The following is a 14,296-nucleotide window of genomic DNA, read 5'->3' on the forward strand; positions in this document are numbered from 1 at the left end:
GGGAAGTTGTATAGCGCAGGGAGCTCAACCAGTGCTCCGCGACAACCTGGAGAGGCGGGATGGGATGGGGAGGGAGGTTCAAGAGGCAGGGGACCTATGTATACTTATGGCTGATTCATGTTGTTGTAAGGCAGAAACCAATACAACACTGTAAAGCAATTATCCTACAAATTAAAAAAAGAAGAAGTCAAGGAGACGGGGCAGCAAAGAGGGATGGGCAAATCTGAAGGGATGTTTGGAGGAGAAGGGAGAGCCAGTTATGCAGAGGGAGGCCCAGGCTGCATGATCAGCAGTGGCTTGCCCCTTAGATGCAACCAGTGACTCACCCTGCAGCTTGACTTCGGCATTGGTGTGATACAGGCCGCCATGGTGTGCCACCATGCGGGCGGCCTCCAGGTGGGCCAGCACCACCTCCACGCCATGCTCTGTGCTGCCCCAGGGCTCAGGGCCCTCGGCGGGGGCCGTGTCACATTCCAGCAGAGTGATGAGCGGCAGGATGTGAGGAAACGTGGTGTTGCTCAGCGGGGGGCCTTCTGCAGGGAGGGAGGCATGGCGTTTAGAGTTCTCAGAGGAACCCACCGTCCACCAAGGTCCAGAAACCAAGGATGTGTTAGGGGAAGGGCCCTGCCTGAGGTCCCAGAGAGAGCCCCCAGGATTCTGACTCATGAGACAAACGCCCCCCTTTGGATTCCTCCAGCTGAACCCACTGCATCTTGGCCCAGCCCCGAGGCTGAGGCTGGACCTGGACATAGCACACACATTTGCCAGGTGCAGAAAGTGAGCGTAAGAATGGCCTGCACAGAGCTCAGTCAAGCCCTCAACATCCTCCCTACTGGGAGAGTCTGGGCAGCCCAGAGAGGGCTGGAACCCGTCCGAGGTCACACAGCAAGATGGGGGAGGTACCTTTGCCCTCATTGAGGCTCTTGAGGAATGGCTTGAGCGTCTTCTCATAGAGGATGGCACCCTCTGTGTGTCGCTGCCGCAGGGTCACCCATGTCTGTTCCAGCCGGGCAATCTAGGGAGATCAGACTATGAGCGAATAGCCAGGGAAGGGGCCTGCTGCGGCCACAGGCCAGTATGCTGAGCCGACACCCAGATGTGGGATAATAATTATTAGTATAATCACCATTCAGGTCTCAGGGACAGGGCTGATGGCTTTTCACAGGTCTCCCATGAAGTCCTTGCAACAACCCATTTTACATATGAGGGAACTAAGGCTCAGAGAGGACAATAAAGGCACTCCCCTCATGAGGTTGCTTTAAGGAATCAGTGTTTCTAAGTACTCAATGTACTTTGTGCATAGTCAGTGCTTGCTAAACGCTAGCCACTTTATTCTTTCAACTCATATAATGTTCCTCAATCATTTCACAGGTGGAGAAACGGAGAGCAGGGAAAGGGAAAGACTTTATTTAGAAGCAGGTCAGCACCTAAAGGACTCAGTTCTCCCAGTTACTCTGTCACCAATGCTGCCTAGAAGGTCCTCAAGTTCTTCCTGATTCAATAGACAGCCGTCCCAAAGGGACAAATATCAGGGCTCCTCGCAACAGAGACTAGCTTATGTCCAGTGCTACGTGGGCCCCTCAGTACCTGGGCCATATCCAGGGCACCCATGACCGCAGCAAAGCTGAACATGTTGCCCATGGTCCCTCGAAGCTCGGCTGCCAGCTGGATGGTCTTGTGCAGGAGCGCTGCCCGCTCCTCAGCAGAGCCTGTGCAGCCCAGGATGTCCACGGCCAGCATGATGGACATGGTGTGGAACCTGTTGGAGCGGCCGGGTCAGAGGGGCGGGGCCAGGGATCTAGGGTTGGGGTCCCTGTGGTTGGGCACCGAGGGGCGGAGGATAGAGCCAAAAGTGAGAGGTTGTAACCAGTCAATGAGATTAGGGGGCGCGGCCAGAGTGTGGGCGGGGATAAAGCAAAGTTAAGGGGTTCTGATTGGTCAGTATAAGTCAGGGGCGGGGACAGAGACCCTTGAGCGCCAGGCTGAGGACCGTGTGACCGATCAGCAGAAATCATCGGAAATCACCCGACAGAGCTGTTCTAAGAAAAGAAAGAAGAGAAGCCGGAGCTGATGAGTGGGCCAAGGCTCACAGACTGTGGTCGGTCAAGAGGCTACAGAAAGTGAATTCAGAGATAAAGGACTCAGTCTTTGGGAAACCAGGATTACTTGGAACTGGATAAAGAAAGCTGAGCACTCAAGAATTGATGCTTTTGAACTGTGGTGTTGGAGAAGACTCTTGAGAGTCCCTTGGACTACAAGGAGATCCAACCAGTCCATCCTCAAGGAGATCAGTCCTGAATTTTCATTGGAAGAACTGACGCTGAAGCTGAAACTCCAATACTTTGGCCACCTGATGCGAAGAACTGACTCATTTGAAAAGACCCTGATGCTGGGAAAGACTGAAGGCGGGAGGAGAGGGGGACGACAGAGGATGAGATGGTTGGATGGCATCACCGACTCAATGGGTATGAGTTTGAGTACACTCCAGGAGTTGGTGATGGACAGGGAGGCCTGGCGTGCTACAGTCCACGGGGGGTTGCAAAGCGTCGGATACGACTGAACGACTGAACTGACTGAATGAACTGGATATCAGGAACAATTGGTCACTGGGATAGGGGGCGTGGCTATGATCTGGGGTGAGAGACTGTGATTGGCCAACCGGCCACAGTAAAGAGCAGCGAGGTAGTCCAGGGGGTTGGTTCCCGGTGAGTCCCGTGTGCACGCGCTTACCTTTCCAGCAGGTCTAGTCGTAGCTGCCGGCCATGGGGGAGAGTGAGCAGCTCCATGCCCCAGCGGACTCCCATTAGGGTCTGCATCTCCTTGGTAACGCCCAGTATCCTAGCAACCTACAAGGACGCCCAGAGGGCTGATTAATTTCCTGTCAGGGCTGGCCCAAGACATCTGGGAGTCAGAGAGCTTTATCTAGCAGGGCAGCCTGGCTGGGAAGCCGGCTCTGAATTCCAGGTTTATGACTAACCCTCTGACATGGAGCAAATGAGTTTCACTCTCCCCATCTATGAAACGCAGGATAAATGGGAAAATGCCCAATGGGGTCTGACATGTGCCAGAGGTGCCCAGGACACTCTTATTCCAGAAGAAATAAGGTCCAGGGAGGGAAAGGGCTTGTCCTAGGTCACATACTGGACCTAGAACCCAGGGCTTCTTCCTTCATGCCTAGCACTCTTCACAGCGCCGCATCTCAGCACTGTTTCTTTTCTTTCTTCTTGAGCTCAGAGACAAGTGTGACCAAATAATCAGTGTTCCCCTCCCTAACACACACACACACACACACCAAACTTCAGAGGGAGAAACTGAGGCGTAGATCAAGTTAGGGTCCTTAGATGGGCAGGATTCATTCAAAGCAAAGGCCCAGGCATTAACAATTTATGGACCTAGACAATGAGTTTTGTCCACTAGGTGGGTGGGGGTGGGGAGTCCGGCCTCTTATAGTCCCTGGACCGGCCAGACCAACTCTCACCGAGCTCAGAAAGTGTCCTTGGGAGCCAGACACCACTAGTTTTCAGGACTCCTCAGTTCCAGTGCCAAACTGACATCTGGAGGAAGCAAGAATATCTCCACTTTTGCTTTTTTTTTTTTTCAAGGGGAAAATGGGAGCCCAGAGAGGTAAAGTGATTAGTCAGAGGCACACAGCAAGTAAAGGGCAGCCGTGAAGTCAGGATCCAGGACCAGTCGCTCTACTTGGGGATGTGGGGGCCAGCTCCTCACCACCCTGACCCCTGTCCCAAAGCCAAAGGACAGAGGTATATCCCTGCCCCAGTGCGCACCCAGCACCTACCAGGCAGTCAACCTTGGTGACGTGCCGGGCCAGTGTCCGGGCATCGACCTCTGCCAGCAGCTCCTTGACCTTATGCAGGAGGCCCACCTCCAGTGGCCGGTTATCCTTGGGGATCAACAGCGACTGGAAGGTAGCCGGGTTAAAGGAAGAGGTGGCTTCCACAACAGGGACTGTGAAGGTTCTGCCCCAGTCCCCTTCGGGGGCCCCATTTTCTGACAGTTCCTTAAGCTTTTCCCCATAGCTTCTGGCCTGGTGGCCGGAGGCTTCAGCTGCTGCCCACTCTCGGCTGCTACGGACAGGAGGCTGGAGCTGGCAGTAATGGCCAGAGTCCGGGTCACTGTAGCTGCTGAGCGACGGTGATGGGGAGGCCTTGCAGAGGGTGTGGGAGGGGCTGGAGTAAGGGCCCTTGTCCAACTCCCCGTGGGGCTTTGGGGCACTTCCGGGACACAGCTGGGGTTCGCTGGAGCGGCGCGTGACAGGGGAGGCGGGCAGCGCTGTGGCAGAGGGGGCGGCAGGGGCGGCGTGGACACGGGTCACTGCAGGGAAATAAAGACAGACAACTAGTTACCATGACTCCCTAGCCAGTGTGGTTCCCCCACTGCTTTCCCAGAGGACAAGCTCCACCCACCCTACAGGGCTGATATCCCACCTCCCTGCACCCAGGCCAGGCCCAGCTGACGCTGGCACATTGACCAGCCCTCAGTGATATTCTCAAATTCCCTGGACCCCGGGGGGTCAGACTTTCTTACCCTAAGGCTGCTGCAGCCTTGGGGAACCACTGAGCTACTTGAAGGAGCTTTCTGTGATTCAGAGAAGCTAAGCACTTGCTGGAGTTCACTGTGTGGAATCATTTCTCAATGAATTAATAATAAGGATTTATTGAGGACATGTGTTCTGGGAGCTGGTGACATGCTGGAGCTACACCAGTCAAAACAGTAAAACCATCATCCAAAATTAGAGGTGATGTTTATTGAGTTCTAACTGCCTGCGAGATCCTTCTCCGCCCCTTAATCTGTTTAACCCTCTCAACATCCTGTGCATGAGTACTTTTATGATCCTCATTCTACAGATGAGAAAAGTGAGACTCAGAGAAGCCAGCTGACCTGCCTAAGGTCACCCAACCGGCAAAGGGTAGAACTGGGATTCAAAACCAGGCGTCGAATCCTCACTCCTGGGTACTTCCCTGTGCCACATTGCTTAGAAGTTGTCCAATAAATAATTTGTGGCACAGCATCTTAACATTTACACTCAGGGGTGTTGTTTGGAAGGCAAGTTGGCAGTTACGACAAGCTGGCGGGCCCATGGTTAGAGAAGAATTTGTGACAACCCACATGGACAGCTACATGGCAACAGGGCATTTCCCAGCAAAGGTTCCCCTGGGCTGCCCCTCTGCACGCTTTGCCTGCCATGTGGACAATATGTGGTATGGCCTGTTGAAAACATTATTTTTTTTTCTTCCAGAAATGAACATGTTTCATTCAGTAGTGGCATGTTTCTACAGTAGAAATAATCTTTGTATTTAAAAAACAGTGTACAGTGCTCTCTGCTTTCTGCTCAATTTTGCTGTGAATGTAGAACTTCTCTGAAAAGATCTATTTAAAAGAAAAAATAAATAAATAAAGCAAGCTTGACCAGTCCAGTTGAATCCCACCATTTGGAATCAGGGATACATTAAATCCCAGGCAATACAGGGCCTGGTCAAGCGGCTCCTCACTTGTTACCAGACTCAGTAACATTCAAGAGAATGCATGGAAACCACATCCACAGTGCCTGGTATCCAACAGGGACTCAATGAATTGTTGCAGAATGAACCAGCCATGGCTATGTTTTGCATGTCAACATGGATCGTTTTAGTATCCACTGTTGCAGGGCATGTCTCTCAGATAAGAGGAAGAAGCACACAGGATCAAACACTGTAATGGAAATCGTCAGACAGTGCACATGTGGGCACACGAGGCCACTCCCACCAGACCCCCCATGTGCCCCCCTCCACTGGCCATACCGGTACTATAGGCAGGGGAGCTGGGGCTCTCGGAGATAGGGGACATGGGCGAGTGCAGGTCTTGGATCTGGTCCATGCTGAGTGCACAGTTGCGGATGGATTCCCGAGGGTGGGGTAGTGATGTGCTGTGGAGCAGACACCTTCATGAGCAAGGAGCCCAGAGGTCAGGGTCCTCAGCTAGCATTAGGACCCCCACCTCTGCCTCCATCCTAGATCTGCTGAACTTCAGAGGCAGAAAAGGCTTAGAAATGATCACATCCAACCTCCCACCTGGCAGGTACAAAAACTGAAGCCCAGAGGAGGAAGGACTTGTTCAGTCTACAACCTGTACAACTGTTCTCTTCCCTGGGAACCTTGCCCCCAACTTGGAGAATGGTCTGGGGAGAGAGGTTAGCAAGAAAGATGGCCAGGCCAAGGGAGCCAAACCCACCATCCTGGTCTCTCCTCACTGATCCCACACTATTACTCAGGATGCCTTGGGTACACATGGCTTATAGATCCTGGCACTGTTTTATCACTGGTTCCAAACCACAGGCCAAGTGGTTACTCCCCACAGGGTATCCAACCAGCAGTTCCTTGGCTGACAGCACGCAGTCCAGGCCCAGGGAAATGGGACCTATCGAAGTGCTGAAGCAAGCACGTGAGTGCTAAGTCGCTTCATTCGTAACTGACTCTTTGTGATTCTATGGAATGTAGCCCGCCAGGTTTCTCTGTCCATGGGATTCTCCAGGCAAGAATACTGGAGTGGGTTGCCATTTCCCACTCCAGGGGATCTTCCTGACCCAGGGATCGAACCTGCATCTCTTATGTCTGCCTGCATTGGCAGGCAGGTTCTTTACCACTAGCACCACCTGGGAAGCCCCAAAAGATGGAATGTCTTGCTGCAAACAGCAAGGGAAGCCATAGAAACTAGGGGCACAGACTTTAGAGTTGTGGACCTGGGTCTGAATCTTGGTCCTATGACTCTCTAGCAAGCAGTTACCCCTCTTCAAGCCTAGTTCTCATCTACAAAGCGCACAGGAGCCACCTCCCAGGGGGACGTGGGAATCAGGATGAGAACAGCATCAGGAGAGGGCCGGGTACACAGTAGGGCTTCAGGAATGATTTGCAGCTGTGGCTTGTCCTCGGATCAGGGCCCAGTGTCACCAAGCCCCAGACATCTGGGTGTCATCAAAAATGTCGCTGAAAACATTCCACTTCCTGTGCGGTGGTTTGCAAAGTGCTCTGTTCTGATGCCCACCTGGGCCAAGTTAGGCGAGGTGAGGTGGCGTAGCATTAGCAATAGGGATCAGGCCCTTGCCTGGGACAGGACAGCACCCAGGGCTCCTTCAGACCCGAGGGAGCTTTCTGAGTTAGGGCTCTTTATAGGTCAGCACGTGGAGGCAAGAGAGGAGGAAGGTCAGGGCCAAGGGCGCACAGCTAGTTGTAGCAGAGCTGAGACAGCAACTGGGCTCCACACCCCACTCAGCACGGCAGGAGCTTCCTCTTCTTGTTCTGCACACACTGAGGCTCCAGGGCAGTCATTTTACCCCAGACCAGTGTGACTGGGCCTCTCCTTTTCCCACCAGCACTCACATTACTGACACCCCCACTTGACAGATGGGAAGACTGAGGCTGAATGTGGGTTCTCACTCACCTGGTGGGGCAGCCATCGCTGCGGGTGACCTTGTCGGCAGTGAGCCCATCGGTCATAGTGACGCTGCGCCGCTTCATGTGGCTGCCCTTGGGGCCTGAGGGGCTGGCAGGGCTGGCGGCCTTGCCCCCGCCCTGGCCCAGGCCATAGCAGGCCTCCAGGTAGCGCAGCGGGAAGGTGCGGTTGACCGGGCAGTAGATGATGGCACCGCTCTGCTCCGACACAGCCTTGCGGCTGCCCACGTGGTACCGCACCAGGGCCGGCACATGGTCGAAGCTCTCCTGCTCGAACAGGTACTGGATGTGGGTGTAGCTCTCACCCGCCTTCACCACCACCTTGTTGATCTTGAAGTGCAAGGCCTGGTTGCGCCAGCGGCACGTGAGCACATAGTCACCCAGGCTGGTGAGTGAGTCCCGGATGAGAAAGTCACCGTTGCGCTGCACCAGGGTCTCCGAGACCTGCAAGAGGCAAGGGTCAGGCTGGAGCAGGGTAGAAGAGGGCCAGACCTGGGGTCTGGGGCACACAGTCAACAGAGACAGCTGAAGCTTTGGAGGGGGACCCAACGACTCAGATCCAGAGGGTGCATCTCAGCCAGAAGCCATGGGTCTGGGCACAGAGGCTCAGACATGGAGGGACATAGCACTCGGGAAAGGGAGTCCCCAAGATCTGAAACTCAGGTCTCAGACCTACTCCTTCTCAGGGATCTCACTGGGCAGAGTGAATTCCCCATCCTTCTTCCTCCAAACAGCCAGGGCTCTGGCATGTCTCTGGGCTGAATATCCTCCCATTCCTGCTCACCTGGTGAACTCCTATCCATTCCACAACGGCCTGTCTCCTCAGCACTCCTTCGTTGGGGCAGCCCACACCCCCTGCCAGGCAATCCATTCTTGAGCTTCTCCCACTGGGTTCTGACTGCCTGCCTGTCGACCCCCACCCTGGACTACCAGCTGTGGAGGGAAGTCACCACCTATTTTATCTCTGCATCCTTGGTGCCCAGCACAGGAGCTGGCAGAGCTTTTACTTGACAAAGATTTATAGCAAGCATGAAAAATGGAAGAACAGGTGACTGTTAGCCCAAGCCTATGCCTTAGCCCAGAAAGTCGACCTTATCAAAACTGAATCATTGAAGTGCTGATATTCACTAACCAAACAAATAAGAGGCTGATGTATAGACCTATAACAGTAACTAAAAATAATAGTGTTAATAATAATAACAACCACCACCACCATAAAGGACAATGTTCACTGAGCTCACTGCATACCAGACATCATGTTAAGCACCTCACATGAATTAACTCATTTAATTCTCACGTGCTAAGTTACTTTAGTTGTATCTGACTCTTTGTGACCCTATGGACCATAGCCCACTAGGCTCCTCTGTGTTTGCGATTCTCCAGGCAAGAAAACTAGAGTGGGTTACCATGCCCTCCTCCAGGGGATCTTCCTGACTTGGGAATTAGACCTGCATCTCTTATGCCTCCTGCACTGGCAGGAGAGTTCTTTACCAACAGAGCCACCTGGGAATCCTCACAACCAACCTTTACAGTAGGTACTATTATTAGCCTCCATTTAATTAATTAATTTATTTAGCCTCACCTTGCAGCACCAAGGATCAAACCTGTGGCCCCTGCAGTGGAAACACAGAGTCTAAACCACTGGATCACCAGGGAAGCCCCATATCCTCCATGTTATAGGTGAGGAAACTGGGGCTCAGAGAGGTGAAGTGACTTGTTCAAGGTCACACAGTCAGTTAAATGGCAGAGCTAGACCTCATCCCAGTCTACTCTGATTGAACCCATCGAACAATAGTCAGAGCTTTTCTGGTCTGGGATTGGCCAAGGCAGTGGGGGGAAGGGTCTAGGGCCGGGGTCCCAGCTCAGGGCCCACTCACCTCACGTGGGATGCGGCCGTGATACCAGGCATGGCTGCGGAGATCTGTGCTGCTGAGTTTGAGTTCTTCCTCCAACTCCTTGTGAAGTTTCTCAGGCGATGAGTCCAAGATGTACTTCTCCTTGGAGAACTAGGCGGGAGACAGCAAAAGTTGGCATCCAGTCTGAAGCCCCTTCCTCCTTCCTTCCCAACCTCCCCCACTCCAGGTGAACTCACTCCATCCAGGGACCCTGAGAACACTTAGGCACAGATGCCAGAAAGGTTCTCACCCATGAGTCCCTATCCCAGTAGGTGTAGAGGAATCTCAATTAAATCCGCCAAAAAGTGCCTACTGTGTGCTGGGCACTGCATTATTGCCAGCGTAGACAGGGAAATAAACAAGCCTGTCCTCAAAGAAGCTCCTTGTCTAAGACAGGAGGCAAAAGCAACACAAGTATTACAGCAGACTGCAGTCAGCACCACAGTACTGGACAGCGGCAAACAGCTGGGTAGCTTTCAAAAGGGAGATGCAGTCTAGGCCAGGTAGAGTGGTCTAGGAAGGCTTCTTGGAGGAGATGGCACTCACGAAATTCATTTTGTACCAAGGACACCAAACTGATCTGGAAGTAGGGGGAGGGAGGATTTCTACAAGTGGATAAGACAGCAAGTACTCAGGTAAAATCGTGGACAAAAACAGGGCTGTGTGGATGAGGATACATTCTGGGACAGTGAATTATACAGGGGTGGAGGAGGCAGCTACAAAGAGGGATGCAGAGGCCCATGCCAAAGGCATCTGTGATGATGTCCTTTACCGTTCACAAAGCCCTTTCTTCCTTGCTATCCCAACCAATCCCTGCTAGATGGGGCAACCAGCCCAGCAGGGAAGCCCGAGGTCACTCATTGGGGATAATGCCCAGGATCCCCCTTTCCACCTGCCCAAGAGGGAGATTCCTGGTTTCCTGGTTGCTGTGGCCTGGGGTTGGACGACTAAGAACAGGGAGATGGGAGTCCCTGCTGCCAAGTATATTCCCACCACAGAGCCCAGCCCAATTCTCGCTATGTTGTGTGAATTCCTGGGGCCTCAGTTTCTTCCTCTATAAAAGGGGTACAATTGCAGAACCTGCCTCACCAGGTTGCAAGGATGAAAGGAGACAATACAATACTCCAAAGCACTGCAACCAGCCCATAGACGTGCTTGTCACTGTGAAAACATGTAACATTGCTCCCTTTCTCCAACTCCAGGCCCCAAAGATGGCTGGTCCAGGATGGATAGATCTGGCCCAGAACTGACCAGGCAGCAAGACAGATGAAGGGGGTCACCAAAGGGCAATCTCTCCCCAGGAGCCACTCCTCACCAGGGTCCAGCAGCCTCCAGTCCACTCCCTGCCTCCTCTGACCTTTCACAGTTCTCAGAGCCTAACCCTGCCACTTCATTTGTTACCCCTCTGCTTCTACTGCCTCAGTTTACCTTTATCTACACTGCTGCCAAGACACCCCATTTCCCAGCTTCAGAGAGATCTAGAATTTCTGACTCCATTATTTCCACACTGGTGGAACCCCAACTCTAGGACAGGTCTTATGCCAGGAGCTGAATCCAAGGTCATCAGTAGAGGCAGCCTCAGCCCTGGGGGAGCTATGCAGATACTGCCAAGCAATCCTAGGGTTTCTGGATGCTCAGGGACACACAGGGAGCTCCAGGAGGAGATGAGCATGTCCCTTCTCATCTGGTCAGGGAGTCCCTGAAGAGGTGATGTCTCCACCGAGGCCTGAATGAGCCAAGCAAGAGGATCACAGTGGGGACAGACAGGCAACCAGGTGGGCAAGAAAGAGCTCTGGGGAGAGAGTGGCGAAGTCGGGGCCCTGTAGAAAGAGCTAAGGCCCTGGGGGTGGAGGAAGAAGCTTCAAAAGGGCTGGGGGGTGTCAGGGGCAGGCGTGGCAGGGCTGTGAATCTGTCTTGGAAAGCTGAGATTAACCCAGAGGCCACAGCAGAGCTGCAAAGGGTTTTGAAAGCATTGGGGTAGGTTCGATCAGCTGTGTGGAAAGGGCCTGGAGTGTGTCCCAGGCAACGGCAGGGCAGGGTGGGGTGTTGGGGTGGGGACTGGGGGAAGAGTGTTTAGACAACCATTGATGGGGTGCAGGGAAGAGGGTGGAGGGGGTCAGAGAGGATTCCAGGCAGATAGCTTGGGAAGACAAAGAAACACTCTCCAAGGTGGGCAAGATTGGTGGCAGGAGCAGCTTGGCCATGGGCTCATAAAATTCTGAGCTTTGAGGAGCCTGTAAGGCTCTGGGGACAGATGGTGGGAGTGGGTGACATAGATGAGTGCTCAGGGAAAGGCAGGGCCTGGAGATGGGGATTCTGAACATCCCCTGCCCAGGGTAGAAATTGATCCCCAGAAAGGCAGGGAGTTCCAGAGTGAGCTGACATTTGGGCCTTCTCAGGTTCCTACACTTCTCCATGGCGTTCCCTAGTCTTCAGGGTCCTGGCCCCTCTCCTAAACCACACCACACCCTGGGGAGGGAAAAGTGCAAGTCATGGGGGAGATTCCTCCTTGACAAAGAGCATGCAGTTGAGAAGTTGCCCCAGTACCACAGCTGCAGCAAGAGGGACGGGGGGGGGGGGGGGGGGGGGGGGGGGGGGGGGGCGGGCGGGCAAAGAAGGGGAGGGGGCTGCGTGGGAGAGAAACGGGTCCCAAGACTCTGCCTGACACTGTGGCCTTGAGCCAGTCAGTTTCCCTCTCTGGGCCATAAATAGGGGGTGGGAGACTGGGCTCCGCTTTTCCAACCATAGTCAACCGTTAGGGAGAATCTGGCCGAAGAACTGGGTCGTCCCACACACCTGAAGTTAGAGAACCCTAGGGTCCCTGTGCCCTCTTCCTCACCTTCAACCCGGGGGTCCCTAGCTCCCAAGAGGAGTGGGTGCTGGGGCGCGAATGCAGCATCCCCGCGCCCGGGAGCATTGCTATTGGCCAGAGATGATCTCACCGCCTCCCTGCCCGCGAGCGCCTGATTGGCGGGTGCAGGGATGCTGCGCTCAGCCGCCGGCAGGGCAGTCATTCAGGCGGGCTCGAAGTGTGCGTGTGTGTGTGTGTGTGCGTGTGTGTGTGTGTGTGCGTGTGTGTGTGTGTGTGCGTGTGTGTGTGTGTGTGTGTGTGTGTGTGTGTGTGTGTGTGTGTGAGCCTGGGGGAGCGCAGAAGTGATGCACCCAGCGTCCCCCAGGAGGCTTGGGAGGCGAAAGCCCGGAGACCCCGGGTCAAGGTCTTAACCCCTTCGCACCAGCCAGACCCCTCTAGCTCCCTTCAGTCTGGCAACCCTAAGCAAAGCCATACCCAGATGATGCTCCGCAGAGAGGCGGGGTCCGAGTCCTCCCCTCCACCCCCTTCCGTTTAACCCTTTCACCGCCACGGCGCCGTCCCGCACTGCCCGGCCAGCTGGGCTAGGAGCCCCGCGCCCCAAACATGCCCGAGCCCACCTAGAGGGCAGGAGAGTCGCGGGCGCTCCGGCCGCAGCCGCGGCAGCATCCCCTCAGCTTCCCGCCCCTCTCTCAGCCTTTGGACCCCGGCCCAGCGACCCCCGGTACAATGCGGGAGTCAGTCTGCCCGGGTCAGATGCAGGGGCCGGAGTGCTCGCGGGAGAACCGGCAGAACGCCGGAGACCCCATCTCCTGGTACCCAGTGCCCCAGCTCAGCTCCTCCCTGCGGAGGAGGCAGAAACGACCGGAACGGCAGCCTCCGCAGCCCCGAGTCTCGGGAGGGGCGGCTGGACCTTCACCCTGCGGAGCGTCTGGGCTCCCAGAGGTGAGGCTGGGGCGACCCCGCCCCCTCCCGCAGCCCGCTGCCCGCAGCCCCTGCCCCGCCGGACCCTGCGTGGCGCCGTAGGCTGAGGTTCCCCCGGCTGCCCCGGCGAGCGCCCGGGGTCCCAGCTCGGAGCGCCTGGCGGGGGCCGAGCCGCCCCCTCACCTGCACCTGCACGAAGGAGCCGCGGTAGAAGCAGCAGGCGGCGGCCGACAGGGCGCTCCACAGGCTGCACCGCTCGGTCATGGTGGGGCCGGGCGACCGGTGCCGGGACGGTGCAGGGGGTGGCGGCCGGCGGGGCAGGGGCGCGGGACCGACCGGGCTGGGCACCGGCTGCGCGTGCCTCTCGGCGGCGCGATTACCTCATCGCCTTGTCGGGGGAGGAGCAGGGAGGCGGGGCGGGGAGACCCCACCCTCCAGCCAGCCCCGGGAGGGGAGGGGGCCATTGTTCCTCCCTCCTCCCGCCCCCGACTCCCCGCCCCCTCGCCCCCCAGTCCCCCGCCCTCCAGCCCCTCTCGCCCCGGCAGCCCGGAGTCCGGGGATGCGGAGCTGAGGACCTACCAAGGGGGACGTCAAGACGGCAGAAGGATGGGGTGGGCCGGCAAAAGGCGGGGGGCGGGGGGGGGGTCCTGCCTCCCCCACTCACCTCTCCCCTTAGTGACCCGGAGAGGGCAGGGATTTTGAATTAAACCATGTCTAAAGCTGGAAAAATCCCTGTAGACATTTGACCAAATCCTTTGTGGCCTAAGGAAATCTCCCAGAGTCCAGGATTTCTCATCTCTGACTTGGAATCAGACACTCTTCTGGGAAATGCGGGATGTCATTGACAGACTGGGGGTGGGGAAGAAAACTCAGTAAGGCTCTGGGGTTTGGGAATCAGCCTGGCTTCAACTAGCGGTGCCCCACCTCCACCCAACCAGTCCCTTCTCTTGCAGCCCAGACTTGCTCATCTGGAAAACATACCTGTGCCGATCTCACAGAACTCTGGTAAGCACTGGCTGAGCTGATGCATATAAGCTGCCAGACATTAAGCAAGTACTCAAGAAATGCCTGCTATTGTTTTCAAGCTTAGTGTCTTAGAATCCGGACCTTTGGCCGTAGGCTCTTCAGTGCAAAGAGTCATTGCTGACTGCATCAGTCAGGCCTGGAGTTCAAATCTTGTGGCAGGCTGTGTGACCTTAGGTAGATGAGTTCACCTCTCTGTT

At 55.4% G+C, this 14,296-nt stretch overlaps 1 protein-coding gene across 2 annotated transcripts in view; it reads right to left on the reverse strand.

The window, feature by feature from the left end:
* SH2D3C (SH2 domain containing 3C) overlaps window positions 1-14,296 on the reverse strand; it is a 32,505-nt gene that overhangs the window by 2,151 nt on the left and 16,058 nt on the right. For both annotated transcript variants that reach the window (XM_052647932.1, XM_052647933.1), the window contains 8 exons: window positions 9,323-9,451; window positions 7,435-7,889; window positions 5,799-5,923; window positions 3,797-4,332; window positions 2,731-2,846; window positions 1,588-1,759; window positions 904-1,015; window positions 327-533 (listed from right to left, as the gene is read on the reverse strand). In XM_052647932.1, the coding sequence (XP_052503892.1) occupies window positions 327-533; window positions 904-1,015; window positions 1,588-1,759; window positions 2,731-2,846; window positions 3,797-4,332; window positions 5,799-5,923; window positions 7,435-7,889; window positions 9,323-9,451 (1,852 nt within the window). The remainder of the gene's footprint in view (window positions 1-326; window positions 534-903; window positions 1,016-1,587; window positions 1,760-2,730; window positions 2,847-3,796; window positions 4,333-5,798; window positions 5,924-7,434; window positions 7,890-9,322; window positions 9,452-14,296) is intronic.

The sequence above is a fragment of the Budorcas taxicolor genome, chromosome 11 (assembly GCF_023091745.1).
Source record: "Budorcas taxicolor isolate Tak-1 chromosome 11, Takin1.1, whole genome shotgun sequence".
In the NCBI taxonomy this organism is placed as follows: Eukaryota; Metazoa; Chordata; class Mammalia; order Artiodactyla; family Bovidae; genus Budorcas; species Budorcas taxicolor.